This window comes from Corvus cornix, chromosome 3 (genome assembly GCF_000738735.6).
Source record: "Corvus cornix cornix isolate S_Up_H32 chromosome 3, ASM73873v5, whole genome shotgun sequence".
In the NCBI taxonomy this organism is placed as follows: Eukaryota; Metazoa; Chordata; class Aves; order Passeriformes; family Corvidae; genus Corvus; species Corvus cornix.
In genome coordinates this window covers 60491000-60509799 of record NC_047056.1, presented here as the reverse complement: position 1 = coordinate 60509799, position 18800 = coordinate 60491000, and the positions used below count along the sequence as shown (strand labels likewise).

The following is an 18800-nucleotide window of genomic DNA, read 5'->3' as shown; positions in this document are numbered from 1 at the left end:
ATCTGGTTCAGATGTAAGGAGAATGCCTCCCCACAATGTTGACAAGCTTTGAATTTCTTTTTATGATGAAATTAATGTTTTAATATCACGGGGAAAGGGACAGTGAGCTACCTTGTTTTCAGTGCAACAGATTATTAGATTATCTTTCCTGTATTTGGACCTGAAGTCTAGAGTTCAGATACAAATGTCAAAAGAAGATTTAAGATTGGGAATCCCTTTGTTCTGCCCCAGTTCTTATATGCATATGTGCAAGTCAGATGTTTTTAGGATGTCTTTCAGCTTCTATTTGAATTATTTTAACTTATTCATACCATTCTGCTGCTTTCCTTACAACTCCTCTTGTATTTTAGTTTAGATGACCCTCTCATGAACCATATGTGTATGCAACCGTCAAAAGGTTTCTCAGCTATCAATTTAAACAGAAAAGAAATCAAACAACCTAAAACAAACCAGGAACATCATAATTAGACTGTGTCTGTCAACTTCTGTATTCCCCAAGATAAAATATTGAGGAAAAAAATACAACATACAGAATTTCAGGCTGTGTTTGTAATGGGACCACATTGCCTTTCACAAATGAAGCAGTAAATTAATGTTTGGATGTGCTTTTGGTTACAATATACACAGGACCAAAGGTAAAATGTTGAATGACTCTTTTTAATACCTCAGTAACTGTGGGGCATCTCCAGTGGGAAAGTATTTGCTAATACTTCCTTTTTCTTTTAGCATGCAACTGTCATGGGAAGACTGAGGAGTGCTACTACGATCAGGATGTGGCAGACAGAAATCAGAGTTTGAATATCCATGGAGAGTACATTGGGGGAGGAGTGTGTGTGAATTGCTCGGGCTACACCAGTGGCATAAACTGCGAGACCTGTGCTGACGGCTACTTCAGGCCAAAAGGGGTAAACGCCTGCTCCCTCGTCCCTTCGCCGCAAAGCCCGGTGTTCAAACCATCACTGCAGCAGGGCAACAGCTTACGTTATTAAAAAGAGTTTGGAGTGCCATTTTGTGAAGGTTAACTTCTAAATCTGATGGTGCAGCAGCTGCTTTTCACAGCTGGAAAAGTATAAAAGTTAACGCTCACAGAAATAGGAAAGTGAATTGTGTTGATCTGAAGGCATGCACTTGAGGTCATGGCCCCCAGCTAGTATTTCAATCTAATTTAAAGGAGGATGTGGTCCTGTAAACAGAACTTTTGCCTCAGTAATGAATTTCAAGTTTTGTTATCAAAGTTCAAAGAAATACTGCTATATTTGATATTGATCAAAGAGAGACTGTAATTTCTGTTTTTAAAATGTAGTGTAGAATTAATAGCCACTGAAATTCTATAGTGTTTCATGAATGTCTTTAAATTTCAGTGCACTGGAAATTGTTTTTTGTATTTCATCATATAAGACTGTATTTTCATCTAAGTGGAAGCTGTCAAAAGTTGAATCTTATATTAGGTTGTACTGTCAATATGGGTCATTCCTGTGCTTTAGACAGCTACACTATTAGTGTGTGCTTGAATTGCTTATATTTCATCTGTATATTTTCAGTTGGGTAAATAATGGCCCTTAGTCTGATTGGTGTTCAATCTTCAAACATAGAAAACATCAGCAAATAGCAGTAATTACGTTTTCCCTGATAGACTGGATTTAGCCTTAGAACTTAAGAAAAGGAGTACTGAGAACTGATTTCTTCAGCAGTAGGGCACTTGATTTTTCCCTCTGAATCAAGTTATCATCCAACTAAAAGGAATTTGATACATATATGTGTGTTGGTATAGCATGTTTATAGTATATGTATGTACCTAGTTCGTGCACAACTTCTAATTTATATTCCTAGTTTGATATTTGACCAAGGTTTGAGTTTGGTTGAGGTAACCTTTCAAGAACAAAAGGAAATTGTTCCATGGTTTAATATTCACTTTTCTTCAGTTACTTTTTGGCTCTCTTACTGACTAGCTAACTTTAGTTAGTTTTTTGAATCATGTTGACCAGAGCAACTGATCTACTTGTCAATATTACTTTAGGAAGTAAATGCTTAAAATCTACTTCATTGCAGTTTTTGAGTTTAATTATATAAGGTTCTGTTACAACCTCTACACCTTGTATTTTTTTAGTTGAAAACATATTTAGATCTAAGTCACAACATATTTCTAAATAAAAATCCAAAATGTAGCTTTAATAGAATCACAGAACCTAGAATCATTTATGTTGGAAAGGACCTCTTATCCAACCTTTAACCTAACACTGCCAAGTCCACCACTAAACAATTCCTTAAGTGCCACATCTACACATATTTTAAATGCCTTCAGGGATGGTGACTACCACTTTTTGGGGCAGTCCATTCCAATGTTTGACAACCCTTTCTCTGAAGAAACTTTTCCATAATATCCAATCTGTGGTGCAATCTGAGGCCTTTTCTTCTTGTCATAGTATGCATGGACTAAGTTTATCAGCTGTCCCATTTTTGCTAAAGTGTAAGCCACCTACACAGAAGTCGTTCTCTCCTACTTTTTATTTAAGATGTAAATAAAAGTTTCCAATTATTGAAGGTAAGGTTTTTTCCTTCTAAAATCTTTATTTTTGTAGGTACTGCCAGATAACCCAAATCCATGCCAGCCGTGTTCCTGTGATCCAAATGGGTCTTTAAATGATACTTGTGTCAAGGATGAGAAACATATGGAAGGAGGTAAGATCCCTCAAATACAGGCATATTAAAGATGAAGATCAGCAATGGTCAAAGAAAAGCTGAATCACATTTTTGATATCTTTAACAAGAAAAAAAAAAAAGGGTTGATTTTGGTTTGTTGTGGGTTTTTTAAAATTTTACTCATGCAAACAGTAATCCAATGGCATGGTTTTTTTTTTTTTTTTGAAACTCATATTCCCAATTTGCTGAGGCTTCTTTCAGATTCATGGCTGGGAAACTTGTGTATGTTTGGAAGAATATTCCCAGTGGAAAATATTGAAGAATTTTGGCATTAAAATTAAAGAGCTTTCTTCTTTTACAGAGATTACAACTCATGCAACAATAATGTTTTAATATATTTTAATATATTTTCCTATCTAAGCATATTTCCATTTGAAATCTAAAAATTATTCTTGAAAGGTATTTATTTGCTTTCTGTATTATTCATATAGGATAGCAAGATGCTTACCATAGCTCTGCAAAAGCTGTGTTCACAAAGACAATAAACTGTTAATTGGGCTTTGAAAACAATGAATTGCCATACTTTTTGGTTCTTTCATTGTAAAACATCTGAAAATATTGTAGGAAGATAACAAAACTCTAGGTCAGTTCTTAAGAGGTGTATAAATTGGGCTAATTACAACCTATTGATGAGATGTAGCAATCCTTTACAATAGAGATCAATAGAACATAAAAGCACCATGGCAGAGATGCAAAGACAGGGCCCAAAGGTATAAAATCTATGTAATAACCATGTACTGATTGCATCAGTTCAATAAAATGATACTGATTTACTGTCCCAGTGATATCTCTGGTGGGTTGATCTTGGCTGGCTGCAGCTGTCCACCCCAGCCACTCTCTCACTGCCGTTCTCGGCAGGACAGGGGCAGAACATAAGATGAGGCAGCTCATGGGCCAAAGTAAAGACCAGGAAATCATTTGCCAATTATTGTCCTGGGCAAAATAGACTTTACTTGGGTAAAATTAATTTACCTTATTACCAATTGAAATAGATTCAGATAGTGATAAGCAAAGACAAAAATTAAAAATACTCCTCTTCCCCCACCTTCTTTTTTTTTTCCCTCCAGACTCAACCTCACTTCTTTATTCCAGACTCCTCCTCTATCTCCTCCCTCACTACCACAAGTGATGGTGAGCAGGAGTCATAACAGTGGTCATAACAGTTCCTTCTGACACTTCTTCCTCCTCACACTTTTCCCCAGCTCCAGGGTGGGTGTTTTCCATGGGCCTACATCACGAAAAAAATTTCTCTGCCAGTGGTTCTCCATGGGATGTAGTTCCTTCAAGAAACATCCAACTTTTCCTTCATGGGCTGGAGTGTGGATATCTGCTCCAGCCTAGAGCTGCAGAAGTATATCTGCTCTGGAGCTTCTCCTTCCCCTTCTCCATTCTCTGACCTGGCTGGCTGAGGTGCTTAGCTGTGCACCCTGTTGGGACCTGGCTGTGTCTGGCACAGAGCAGCCCCGTTCTTTTTCTCGCAGAGGCTCCTCTGCAGCCCTCTCCCCACTGCCAGCATCTGGGCATGGATACCCAGAGCAGTGAGAGACAGTACGAGCAGAAAAGAGGATGAATCCCAAAGCTGGCAAAAACACAGCAAGACTCTGCAATGTCTGTACCAAGCCTGTGGGTGAGATTAAACAGGTTACAGATGACAGTGCAACAAAAGAACCTCTCAGATTGTGATTTTAAGATGGGGAATGATTAATTCAAAAAAATGTGATGTCCCACTTGCATGTTATGCAGCTGCTTGCTCTCTCACTCCTGTCGCTGCTGCAGTCTCTCTTTTCACACCTTTGCTGGCCCCTGGTGCGGGTCATCCTCCTCGGGCCTGGCAGCTGATCAGCACTTAACAGGCTGACAGCTCCTCTCTCACAAGAAGAGGGAAGCAAAAAGATAGAGACATTTTTCCATCTTCTTTGATTGTCAGTAATGGTGTCCTTAGGAGCTCTCAAAATGTCTTATGCATCTGAGCATTCAACAGATCTAAACCATCTCAAAGTTGCTTTCTAAATCTGCTTACACTTTTTAAATCTGACAAGGTGGTACCATGCTTTGACACCTTGTTATGTCTCCTTCTGCCTTTTTAGTGCTCTGATCTTCTTTCTGGCAAATTCTTCTCTTGCCTCATTTTTGAATCTCTCTAAGAAGAGAATTAAAACTCCTGTTTGGAACATTAACTGTGTCTTTCTAGAAAATCAAGAAACATGTCATGCTAACATGTTGAAGATAACATCTCCAAAATTGGATTATCTTTTAATGTTTTGCCACCTTTTACTTTTATTGCAAGTAGACAGTCCTGCACATCTGGCCCCAGGCATTCCAAGAAACTGTTGAATGCTTTAGTTTCTCCAGTACAAAGAACCAGAGTTCTTTTGTTCTCCTCACAAAATGAAAACTCTCATCTTTTTCTGTCCTGACTGTAACCAGCTTCTCCTCATCTTCCTGAAACTTAACTCATGCTGATGCAGTTGGTTGGAGGCCTGTTGCTTTTGAGCATGTTAGAGTATTCTTAATTTCTGTTGAATCAGCTGTTTGTAACACATGAATTAATTTTTTTCATTTACTCCTTTTAAAAACCCATTGATGTCTTCTGTTTCCAAGTTATTTACTGTATAGCTTATTGTGTGTTTGAACACATATGTGACAAGCATGAATGTTTAGGTAACTACCATCATATATTGAATTCCCTCCCCAAAGTAGTCCATGCATTTGTTCTCAGTTGTCTGTGTCGTGCCCAGTCTTGGAAGTCTAGTGACAAGTGGACACTGCACTGTCTAGACAATGGCCAGAGGATAATTTTGATATATATATTTATCTTATTATTTGCCTATTTTAAGACCTCAACAACAAAAATAAGCCAGCTCTACAAATATCTGGGCGTCATAGCTATTCTGCCTGCAATGGTCTTGTTCTTTGCTCTTTGTTCTTACTGTTAATTTGCGTTTGTTTTTACTTCTTGTACTAAATAAGGTTCCGACACATTAGGAAAACTGTTTACTTCTTGCACATTATGTTTGTTTATAGCTCTTGAACCAGTCACGTATTTGTGACTGTAATGCCTTATTCAACAAAAAAGACACAATAATGCCAGTTGAAAGGAAAAGCCTTTCTAGTATTTCTTTTAAGAAAAGATTGTTGTGGTAACAGAAGTGGTTGTTTTAGAATCACGAGTGAGTCTGGATACAACTTTTAGCCAAAAACTATTCTGAAAGCAGATCACTTCTTCCCTTTTTTCCTCTCTCACATTTGTGTACACTGATAAAATTCTTCTTGCTGCATACTGCTCACCCTGCGTAGCAGTTGGGTTTGAAGCACTGGTGAGTGTTCATAAAGGAAAGGCTGGAAAGCAGGATCTGTCTGAAGGAATCTATCTATTCACTAGTGAACCAGAAGGAACACTCTGGGTGGGTTGAAATACATCTTAGGAGTTGCTGGCTAGTTGTTTGAGGATAAATTATTTGCTTGGTGTAGGATGGGAATATGCTTTTTAAATGTGTGTTAAGTAAATGCTTTGAGAAAGTAAAAGACATTAAACTACAATGGAAATACGATAGTAAGGAATATCACTGGGGATATAATCTTCTGAACAGTTCTAAAGTAAAATAAAGCTGGAGCTGTACATTCTGTGTTCTTGAGTACAGTAGGTAAGCAGCAATTAAAATGGAAAATTGTAGCAAATACTATAATAACTGTGGTGCATTGATGAAATGCATCAGGAGGATTTAAATAACTGCATCCTGTAGTCATAATCAGGTTTTGCTAGATAAGAGCAGGGCATAGAGAAGCTGCTTTTTAATGTAGCATTCATTGTTTCAGGAAAGAAAAAAATCTTGTTGTATATTAAGTGTGTATAATTTCCATTTTGATCAGCATAGTATAACTTTGTCCTCATGTGTCTCAGTCAATATTCTAGAATCAAATATTACTATTCTAGCTTGTAAAGTGTAGTTTTGGTTTTGAGTCTTCAAGAATGCTTTTAAAATATTCTTTCACAGCAATCCTATATCGTATGTTAGTGAGCAATATAAAAAAGAGGACTTGGGATCAATCATAAAATAAACTGATGAAAAAGCCTCTAGGTTTGGTAACTGCAAGGCAATAATTTTAAAACTGAACTTTTCCACCTGTATTCAATTCATCCTAATAATAGCTAAACTTGACCATTGCTGATATTGCAGTTTTCCATACAGAAGTGAAGGTCCAACCATTTAGAACTACTCTCAACTCCAGTAATTAGGGTTTTCTCCGTGAATCAGTACTCTTATTTCAAGCTCTAATGGCTAGATTTTAACAAATAGCCATTTTACTTGGCTTTTAAGCACCTGCAAGAACTGAGAGGTTTGGAACCTGGAAGAGTTTTGTGGCTCAGTCTTCAGGGCATGCTATCATTTTTTCTCCTATTCCTTCTTTATGTACAATATAATGCCAATGACAGATGTTTATTTTTGCTGAAAAGTGTCCTCAGACATTTTAGGATAAGTAAGATCTAGACATCTTGATCTTTATTCAGGCTTTGTAGTACTTTGCGCAGCAAGCAGTCCCACTGACTCCCATGAAATTATTTTTGAAATTTATATGCTGTTGAACAGGAGTGAAAATGACAGGAGGCCAGTCTTAGGATCGCAGGGTTTTTTAAGGGTCTGGTGCATGCTTTTGCACGCATTTATTTTTGTGCAGTTTTGAAAGACTGCTAGGCTAGGTAAAAACTAACTGGTAAAACTCATATTTCAAGATGACTCATCCGCTAGGGTGCATTTTCAAAGCCCCTGTATGCTGAAAGGACAGAAACTGATAATATGCAGGGAGAAAATAGGGAATAATAATATCTGCATCAAATAAAGCCCCATTCAAACAAGACCTATGAAGTCATAGACCGAAAGCAAAAGATGTCCTTCTTCTGAAATACCAGTTAATTACAACAGAAATGAGGCAGACCTGAAACATCTGTCCTAAACTGAAATTTCGTTAGACTGTTGGCATAATGTACATTAAAGATGCACTACAGCAGCCTCATCAAAAATAACCAGTGGACACTGCGAGGAATTTACACGCCGTGTAACACAGGGAGAGCTGAGATCTCGCAAGGGCTGTAAATGAAAGAAGGCATGGAGCCAAATCAAGTACACAGAGTAACTGTATCAGCAAGCGTGAGAGCTGGAAGAGTGTATGACAGGTAGCAGTCTCCTGCCTTCCTCTCTCTCATGTGGAGTGTGAGGTGTGCTGATAAGTGCTCTGCTGAGGTTATCCATACCTCTGACTGCTGTGTAAGAATGGGGCAGGCCGGGCTGGTGACAGTAGAGTTTTCAATAACTGCATAGAATGGAAGAGCAGGAGAAGGGATGGTTCTTGTTGGGGAGCTAAAAAAAAATGGACAAAGTGGGCAATGGAGGAGAGACTGTAGATTTAAATGACCATTTGGGAGTTCCATACTGAGACATGTAATTGAATTTGAGCTTGCTGAGACTTCATTTGTGAGATATCAGTTCCTGAAGCTTTCAAATGAGATGGGCTCACATCTAAAGAGTAGACTTGCCTGTCTTTTACTGCTGAACCCTGGAGTATAGCTGGGTATTTTCATCTGGAAGGAACAAAAGTTTCTCTGTTCCAGATTGTCCAGTTAGGATGTATTGACCCAGATTACAGGAGCTTGTGGCCTGCTGTGCTGTGGGGCCTTGATGGTAGCTGTTTGAGAGGAGAATAACTCAGAAATTTGAGAATCAGCTGAGCCAAAGGCATCAAAACCCATGGAGCACATCACTTTGAGATAGTAAGTAACAGAAATTTCATGCACTGAAATTCTGTATATAATTAGGACAGATCAAGAAGGTGACAGTCATTAATGATGTGCTACAGGAGATCAAAGAGGCTGCAAGGTTAGAGTAGACAGATTGAATTTCACCTCTGTATAGATTAATAGATAATGTAATTTAAGACTCCTGTAGGTGGCTGCTTCTTCAAATAGCTAGTTAGAGAAGCCATAAAAAGGAGAAGCACCTCTGGATTTATGCATGAGGGACTGTTTTAAAACTCTCCTCCTGAATGGCAGTCAAATTCAACATTCTTGTAGGAATGAGAAAGCCTCCCTGAAAAACAACTTAATCAAAACAAGGAAACCTATAAAAGGAAAATAAAAATGAACAATCCAAGACTGCTAATGGCAAGCTTAGGGATTATAGACTGCATATTAGACATTCAGAGAAGATGCATTTCTCTGGTTCAAAATTATTCAAGCAATGCCATTAAGCTAAAAAAATCTATTTAAACAATAAAAAGAAACTCACTGAAAATCAGAAGTTATTTCCAACTGAGGATAATAGAAAAGAATATAAATTGTGACAGATTCTAGAAAGTCACTCTTAATAATAAGTACACATATTTCAAGGAATAATTTACAAAATACTTAGATATTGCTAAGAAGTCCTTATTCAGATAAATCAGAATCAGACTGCTAGAGATGCAAATGCAGTAGGAGTTAAATAATGGCTTAGGTGTAATCAAGATATAAATGGACACCTCAAGAAAGAAAGGGACACAGCAGAAAAGCTATAATAATTCTTTTTAACAGTGAATGGAGTAGCTCAGGGAATTTCCCACTTGGGAGTCTTTGTTCATGGGGACAAGTCAGAAGAACTGCCTCAAACAGAAGTGTCAGGTTTAAAGCAAGCTGATAATGCAGAATCAAAATTTGTCAGGCATGTAGCATATTTATCCATGGCTTCAGGATGAATTGAGTAGTTGAAAATTGAGTTGCTTGAGGCATTATATATAGCTTATAATATTTTTAAAAACAGAAATTAATTTTAAATAGACACTGTTTATCCAAAAGAAAGAGTGTTCCAAGAAACTAGAATCAGGAAGTCTGGTTTCTGTTCCAAGCAAATCACATACAATAAATGATTTATACCATTTCTGAAATGTGGCAAAAATGGGCAAAACTCAAGACCAGGGGTTTTATGTAGAGGACAGTCTGCCTTATAAATATGTTTGAAAGATTAAATGAATATGTGAACAAAGGCTCATTTGATTAATATTGTATTTTGATTTTCAAAAGGTTTTGACAAGATCTTTTACCAAAATCCACAAAAGAAAGTGTAATAGTATAAGGAGAAAAGGTTCTTTCATGGCTTAGTACTTGGTTGAAAGAATAAATGGACCATTTTCACAGTGATGATCAATATGAATCGTTGGAAATATTCATATTTAACCTGGAGAAGGGATGAGTAGGAAGGTGACAAAGTTAGCAAGTACAAAATCTTTCAGCATAGAAAAATGAAAGAACTGCAAAATGTTCAGAAGGATTTCAAGATAGTCAGTGGCTGGGTAGTAAAATAAATGATGAATTTTTGTAGCAATTACAGAAAAAGTAGAACACTGAGAAAAGTAGTTCTACTTGTACAGTGATTACAGTGATTTCTGAATTAGGCACTACGGGTTGTGAAACAGCTCTTGGAATTACCTCGGACTGTGCCTCAGGTCTGTCAACTCAGTTGTGTCTCAGCCGTGGTCAAAAACATCAACAGGGCCTAAGGAAATGTGACTGTTTTTTAAAAAACAACTGAAAAAAAATCATCAGAAAAACCAACCAAACCAGTCTACACTATGCACTCCCTTCTTAAGAAATTTATTAGAACTGGAAACAGTGCAGAGAAGAACAACAGAGGTTTTTGGCCACACCAAGCAGTTTCTCTGTAGAGGTATTGAGTAGGTTTAGGAATTTGTGGCATATGAAATAAAAATGTCATGTAGGATATGAGAGGTATATTGAAATCACAGATGACATGGATAAAGTGAATGGTTACTTGCTCTTTTCTATGATATGACTATTAGATGGCAGTAAACAGAGATTTAACACACATCAGTGTGTTTTCTTTCACACTATACAAGGCTAAATGTGGAACTCCCTGCTAGGGAGCCTTATGGATTCTGAAAGTAAAAGCATGTTGAAAGGTCTTTAGATGAATATAATGGAAGAGAAGGTTTTCAGGGACTGTTAGATCCAAGGAAGCAGGGATAAGTTTCAATTTTCAAGATTTCTAATACGCAGATTTCTGGAAGCTCAGAATTCAAATCACTGTATACATGCCCTATTCTTACATTGTTCATTCTTACATCTCTCTCAGATGACTCTGAGTTAAATAGATGGTGGTGTGAGCAACAGTAAACACCCTAGTGTTAAACCTACCAAAGGTGTTGCTTTGAGCACTGTAACACATATATCTGACAATAATAATGAAAAATGAAATATATCTCATGTTTTCTCCCTCTTCTCGTAGATTTGTTGCCTGGTTTCTGTCACTGCAAGACCGGCTATGCAGGAGAAAGCTGCAGTCAATGTGCCTTGGGTTATACAGGATATCCTGAGTGCCTGCCCTGCAACTGCTCCCTCGAGGGCAGTGAAAATGATGACCCCTGCATAGGTCCCTGCATCTGCAAGGTATGGATGTCAAATTCTTCTGAGCCATAGAAAGATATTGATGATACTGCAATTAATGCTCTTTTTTTTATGCCAGAGCATTCCACTGGTCTACCTAGCTCTGTTAGTATCTATGTTAGCCACTTCTCACAGAACACTTGTTCTTGGTCCTGTAATATCTTAGGTAGTCTTGTGTCATCTCAGAACTCACTGCAATCAACATAGTTACCTAGGAGCTTGCTGCCAGTCATACAAGTCCTTAGAAATCTGTAATGAACGGATACTTAAGAAATCTGTGCATCATTTGTTTCAAACTCCATCCTTATCTACTCAGAAATTATGTTTACAGTATTGTGGATTCTAAAAGTAACCCATAAATGTCACTCAAAAAGAGAAAATGAAGTGAACAGATGATCTATTAAAACAAGAAAGTTGCCTTTTAGGAGTACTCATTACTGATATATGGCATTCTTTCCTGCCTTAGGATGGTTGTTTAGAAATCTCTAATGTTTAAAAAACCAAAATCTATCCTTTCTGTAGGAAGCATTTCTTAATTTCTGGGAAGAATATTTAAGAGCATTTTTCTCTGTGTGCCATTGTGTACCTCCATCAAACTATGTCTTGATATTATATTGAAATGAAAAGCATTTTAAAGCACATGTATCCACTTACAAAATACCTAGCTGTAAGAAAAGCTTTAGAAATGGTTGTGCTTTCTAAGTCACAGTCTAGTGAGTGACCATGAATATGCCCAAAGGACAGCTTACTGTACTGTGGATCAATTTTTCTGTACTGTACTTGTGGGAATTCCCTTCCAAAATTTCATTAACAGAATTAGTCACAAATGAGAATTTAAAAATACTTATATGACATCTTAAATACAGGAATGTGCAAAAAATGCTTCAATCTCATGCTGCGGACACACACAAAGCCCTGGTTTGACAGCTGAATAGCACTGAAATCTACTTAGAGAATTAACCTTATCCTCACTTTATGTAGCAGCCACGTGCTTTCTGTCAGAAATAAGATCATCAATATCACATTTCTAATTACTTAGCCATCAAGTCTAGAAGATTATAAAAGGGTGATTTTGCTGTGTTCTGGCTTGGAATTGAGCTTTGATGAAGGTGTATTATGCTAAATACCAGATAACTATTGCTTAATGACTCTTACAATGTTATTGAAGTAAAGCCATGACCTGTTAGTACACGCAGACCAAAATGAACAATTAAGGAATAGAAATAATTGTTCCTATTCCAGAGAGTTCTCATTATATGCACTTTTCCCTCATTGTTCATCTTTTGTCTTCTTTGTGCTCCTCCAGTCCCTTTTTAAGTGCTTGTGGGAGAAAAATGATACTTTTTGTAGATAGCTGAGAGACAGATGCATACACATTTATTTTCACTAGCAATCTTCAAATTAAAATCAAAGCAGAGTATGGTCAAAGGGACACTGAAATCATCAGATTAGTTATGCTCCATATGAAGAATAAAGTGGGACGTCTGGTTAATAGCAGGTCTTAGGAAAAATGCTTCCCTTCTTTTAATCACATCTTTCAATTACCTATGATGAGCTGTAAATTTGCTAAAGATAGTTTTCTTGTAAAGGAAATAGCTGAAAAGCAGTTCTTACTGTAAGCAGCAAAATGCAACTAAGTGGGCGTTAGATTGTTATCTTTATCACATTAACTAGAGTAAACTAAAATACAGAACGGGGGGGCAACTATAAAGGCCTTTTTTCCTTAATTATTGCAACTTTATGAATGTATGTCGTCAAAGTCTCATCTGTGGATAGCTTAATACTGCACTGAAAAGTATTGAGAAATACATGGGGTTGCAGAAACATTGTTTTATTTGCTGAAGAATAGGTTAGATCTCCTTTCCAACTCTGATTTTTATTTATCTATTATTCACTGAATTTGCTGCCTACTCAATAGAATTCTATAGGTTTTACTCATAGATGATGTTTGTGACTGCAGAGTGGGCAACTTTGCATTTAAACACATTTGCTTTGGAGCTCTCTTTTTATTTTCCTTTTCCCACTCTGCATACACTAAGCATATCAACATGGTATGAAACTTTTGGGACTGGTGTTCGTAATTCTAGTTTCTTAAATAATGAGTGAGAGTATCTCTGTGCCCAGATGGTGCCCTCATTACTTTGCACATGAAGCATGAGTAACCAGTTGATTTTGACATACCTATGGCAGTAATATGAATTGATAAATCCCAAGATTTCTGGTGAAAGTGTAAAAATGCCAGTCTTGAGATTAATGAGATGTTGAAGTTAAATGTAATTGACTGATAACTTAAGAGTTTTATTAAAGACACTTGTGGTTTGTTTAATAGTCTCCATATTATTGAAGAGGAGTATAGAGCACAGCAGTAGAGACAGAGCAAAGATACTTTGCTACACATATTGTTACTGTAAAATTAGTGGTGAAAAACCTTACTACATTTTTATTGTATCTCCCTTTTTGCTGGTCATTGCCCCTTCCTGCACACTGTCTCTATTTTCTCTTGATTCATGCATTCTCTATCACTTTTCCCTATACCTCTACCTGCTTTGCCCTGCTTCTTCCATCTTGGCCACATCTTAACCAGGAGGCTATCAAATGGCTTTCAGTGAATTTACTTTGGAGCTGTGTATTTTGAGCTATCCTAGACTACACAGTGTAGGCAGGGTTTTTATGAGGTGTTCATTCTCCGCTGATGCTGAGCCAACAGATTGCTCCTGTGTGCATACCACAGAGAGCTGTCTCCAGGGTTAAAGAGAGTGTGCATAATACTTCTGAAAGGGGAAAAATTTCCTGAGCTATGTTGGAGAAAATACTGAATTACTAAGCCAGCACCATGTCATGAGCCTCTTGCAACATATTCCTTGTAGAAAACCTGGCTTTAATTTTGCCTATAGGACAAATTGATTTATAGCATAAGATAGTGGGATTTAATGCACAACATGAGCTTTCTATGAAAAATATGATTACCAAATGCTAAGTTTAGAATAGCTCACGTATATTTAGTGCCTGTCTTTCTGCAGGGTACACGTTTGCAAACCTGGCTGCATGGCTGGCAAACACATGTGATAATGGAAAGAAGTACAGCCCTTTTAGCACTCATATATATCCTGAATTCAGATACTGATGACAGACCTCTAAAAAACTGATACTCTGAATGATTAGTATGACTACTGCTATGTACCGGTAGTTTGCATCAGTTGGATGTGCATGATTTTATCAGTCGTACCTACATACTGCTGTTGTAAAGGTCATAACATTGTGCCATACTTCCTTGCCCTCTGAGACTCTCAAGTGTAAAGGATATAAATTAGATTATTCCCTGAAATAAAGTATATCCATTCGTAGAGAAGAAAAATGACAACTCTTTAATGTCCAAATTTGTCCTTTTATTTACATGCAGCCACATAGTACCTTTTATTGTGTAAAGGATTTGCTACTAACATTCATAAATAAGGAAGTCTTTCCTATAAATGTCTTTAGAGGCCTCCTGAAGAGTAAAAAGCCAGTAATCTCTTAATTCTCATCTATGACAACTGAAGCAATACTCTAATGTGCCTTTCCAGGAACACGTTGAAGGAGAAAACTGTGATCGTTGCAAACCAGGTTTCTTCAATCTTCAGCAAAATAATCCCGAAGGCTGTGAGGAATGCTTCTGCTCTGGGAAAACAAACGTCTGCACTAACTCTCACTTTACCTACAGAAGTGTAAGAAAAAGAATACCATACCAGTACATATAATTGCTTTTGTGTGTTGTCACTGACCATTGTCACTGTGTTTCTTCTTATTAGAAGATCATGCATGTTCATTATGCCCCATGTGAGTTCATGTTCCTTATGGGTCCCTTCCAACTGGAGCTATTCTACAATTCTGTGATATTTTTCATCTGTCCAAAAGCAAATGTTTACAAGCTTTGTCTCTCTTCTTTGTGAGAAAGTTCTGAAATAGAGCAGTTAGAACAGTGAAAAGCACAAAAGAAGCTATAACAATAAAAAATGAAGCCACATGCATAAACACAGTCCTGGAATGTGCATGTATAACAACTCCTGAGTTAAATGCATCATATCCATAGGGCAACCTCTTTTCCAGGTAATTATTAAATTTCTAGACCTGAAGTAATTAAGAATTTTGAAACACTAAATGTACAGCACACAGCTTAAGTAAGAAAAAGGAATGCCTTGCAGGGGGCATTTTGAATGCATTTCTTTTGTATGCTGCATTCCTAGGAAAGGATGTGAGAGGGAGATGAACCTACTGTTCTTATTTGTACTGTAGAAAAATGTCTTTAGCCTGCAAATATACTATAAACTGTAAATTAGTTCTCAAAGCCCAGACACTGATTCCACTGAAACGGATGTATGCTACATATTCATGCCTGTAGATTGAGTTTGGGAAATGTATTCCAGGTCTACTAGCTCCTGATTTTGGCCATACTGTTTTGCTGGAAGTCTGCAAATAACATCATATATGTCTAGTGTTCTTATTTACGTGCCAGCAACTTGGGAAATTTTCCATTCCATGGCTGAGCTCATTTATTGTTCTGCTTGTATCCAGGCTCCAGAAACCATCCTTGTATGAACAGTGTGCTCTTCTCTGATGATTCATTTCTAGTTATGGGATTTCAGAAATTCAAGTTCTGGTGCTTTCCAGCACCAAAAAAAGTATAAAAGTATAAAAAGTATATCTGAACTTGTAAGTTTTAAGGTTTTAGCATTGAAAATTATTTTAAATTATGCTGCCTACAGCAATCAGAAAATGTATATTCATTTGTCAGCTCATCTTCTGTACAATCTGTGACTGATACTATTTATTGAAAACTTGCATAGTATTTGTATATGTATGTTCTTGCACATATGTTTGTATGATAGAATTTCCTTCTTGCTCTGAGCCATGAAGCACAGAATGCAAATACTTGCAGTTATTTCAAACTCAGAAGTTGTAACTCCCAGTCACATACAATAAGAAGTGTTTTCTGTTACTACTTTGTGTTTTCCATGGTTCCTACACTGCTGTTAAACCCAAACAGTTTTTTAAAAAATGGAAGAATGAGAAGCTGTGACTATTGAAATGATTGGTGTCCTGATTCTTAATGTAATGTGAGTTTTATTTATTTATTTGCCTTCCTATCATTATAGATAGAAGACATGAATGGTTGGTATCTGAGTGACTTACCAGGTCTCATCAGAGTTATCCCCATGCAGAAGAGATTTGATGGGCATCAGCAGCTTAGCATCAGCAACGTGATTGCGCAAAAATTACTGCCACAGATTTACTATTGGAGTGCACCCAGTTCTTATTTGGGCAACAAAGTAAGTGCAGATGATACCAGCCTAAACACTAATTGTATGTATTGAGAAAAAAGGTAAGGCTCTGAAGGGGGGGTGGAACTGAGGTTAATAACCAATTAAATTGGTTAGCTATTTGACCAGAAAAATTGCAAGCAGAAAGGAATCACCTGTGTGGAGTATCCACGTGAGGCAAAAAGTTAGGTAGAAAAAGTTAACTAAGTACCTTTAATCTTGAGCCCTCTTTGGTCACCTGCTGTCAGGTGTTAGAGAAGTCCAGATAGTTCACAGCATTGGTTTTTGAATGAACTAGCTGGTGTGTGGTTGAGCTTGGCCTGTTCTCTTCCCACCTTGTCCTCTGCTTTGAAAACCAGTTCCCTCATCTGCTTTTCAGAGATGCAGGTTGTGTATCAGATGTTGTGGGGGTGTGTTGCAAAACTTTAGTGTTTGTCGGGAAACTTGTGTGTGGGGATCTCTCTGCCCTGGAACTCAGAAAATGCTGTGGTGACAGTTCTAATGCATGTATTCAAGTCTGCATGTATCTAAGTGTGCATGTACACACATATTCACACCCCACAGGTTAATACCAAATCCACAATACTTCCATACTTTTTAACAATACTAATATTGTTTCATGAAAATCTCTTTTTTTTTTCCCAGAGAGTAGATTTGAACACTGAATGAGTCTTAAATGTGAAGAAAACTTAGCAGCTTTCCATTTACTGTAACCCTGATTATGCTAAAACTTATCAGAAACGCTAACACTGATGTATTTGAGCACATTTTCCTCTGTAGTCTCTTCAGGCTAGTCAACCTCTTATTTATTTATTTCTTCCTGTTGGCTGAAAGTCAACATGACAGAAGGTAAGTGAGCACATTGAAACTAAATAGCTTCATTCCGAAGAATTGGGCATCCTGTTCATGGCCTATAAATTGTTAAAGAGAGTCAGGCTTACTTGGCTGGGCAAGGGGGAGTTTCTTCTATAATATTCCATGTCTGGTGAACTTACCCTGAAATAATAACTGATACTTTTCCTGACAGAATTTCATCTTACTTCTAGTCAGTGAGTGAAATAATGGTAGGAATATGCACAAATTATTTGAATGTGGAAGATATTTTTTTAGTGTAATTTGGAGGTCCTTTGTGGTTACTGTCAGATATCGCTGTATGAATGAAGCAATTTGCCTTAATAACTGAACCATATAAATTTTTGATACTACAATAACACTGAAAGCACTCGAATTACCACAGTACATCTTAACTGTCATGTTGTATCACATAAACTGTAGTCATAATGGCATGCCTAGGCCAGATGATTTATGCTATGGAAAGGGAAATGGAAATAGAATATTGAGAGTCCTTATTTGTAAACTCAATAAAACATTTCTCTAAATAGCTGAAACTGAATAAAACCAAATAGCTGAATCTAGATAAAAACATCCTTTCTTGAGAATAACTGCTAGCTACAGAATCATTGGTATTTCAAGCGTGCAAACTCTAATAATTTTTGTCTTAAGAAACACAGAAAAAATTTTAGGAAGTCTTTTACCAAGATGTACACTTCTGTTGTAATTTATAAACCTTGTGTCACAGAAAGCTGCCTCTCCTTTATATTGTTAAAATTATTGCTCTTAAATAGTATTCCCCAAAATATAATTGAATAGCAAGAGGTAGTAACCATTCTGCATTTCCTAGTTTTCAAATATAGCTCCAAAACCTTTTATCAAATAATTCTTTTAATATGAAATTGGCGTGTCCTGTGTGTGCCTCTTCGATGTTGACTGACATATGTGTGCTATCTGCTTGTTTTACATCCATCTCCAACTGCCTCTTTTGGAGGAGAAAAACATTATAAATAGGATGCCCCTGCACAGCCTTCAGCTTTTTCTTTTTCATCTAAATCTGAGTGACACGAGGCTATGTGATACTGGTCTTTGACTGTGTCTCGGAGACATTATAAATAACAATAGGCTGTAGATGGTACAGGATTCTTGTTTATGTCAGAGTGGGACAAAAACATGAGCAAATTAGTCTAACATCACCATGCCCTTTTAGTCTTCTAAATATATGTGCTGCTACCAGAACTTAAACATTGTTGTATAAAATCAGGTAATTTTTCAAAAAGCCATGTAATTTGCATTTGAACTGCAAAATCGACCACTGTTTTTGATTCAGAATACATTTGGGAGTAATCTGGAGGAATTTAATTTCTAGAAATAAAATATCTAGTGGATAATTTGAGGGAATGGATTTAAAGTGGCTAGTATTAAGGTTTTAGTAGGTATCATAAAACAGTTTATATTCTTGCCTGCCTACCTTATCATAGCCTACCGAACTAAGGATTGCAGCAATCATAAGGACTTGTCCTCTGTTAAACCTTCTAGTA

The 18800-nt window shown here is 37.0% G+C and overlaps 1 protein-coding gene across 2 annotated transcripts in view; it reads left to right on the top strand.

The window, feature by feature from the left end:
* Positions 1–18800, top strand: part of LAMA2 (laminin subunit alpha 2) — a 345535-nt gene that overhangs the window by 125825 nt on the left and 200910 nt on the right. For both annotated transcript variants that reach the window (XM_039568097.1, XM_039568096.1), the window contains exons 8-12: positions 727–905; positions 2580–2679; positions 10974–11134; positions 14695–14835; positions 16264–16437. In XM_039568097.1, the coding sequence (XP_039424031.1) occupies positions 727–905; positions 2580–2679; positions 10974–11134; positions 14695–14835; positions 16264–16437 (755 nt within the window). The remainder of the gene's footprint in view (positions 1–726; positions 906–2579; positions 2680–10973; positions 11135–14694; positions 14836–16263; positions 16438–18800) is intronic.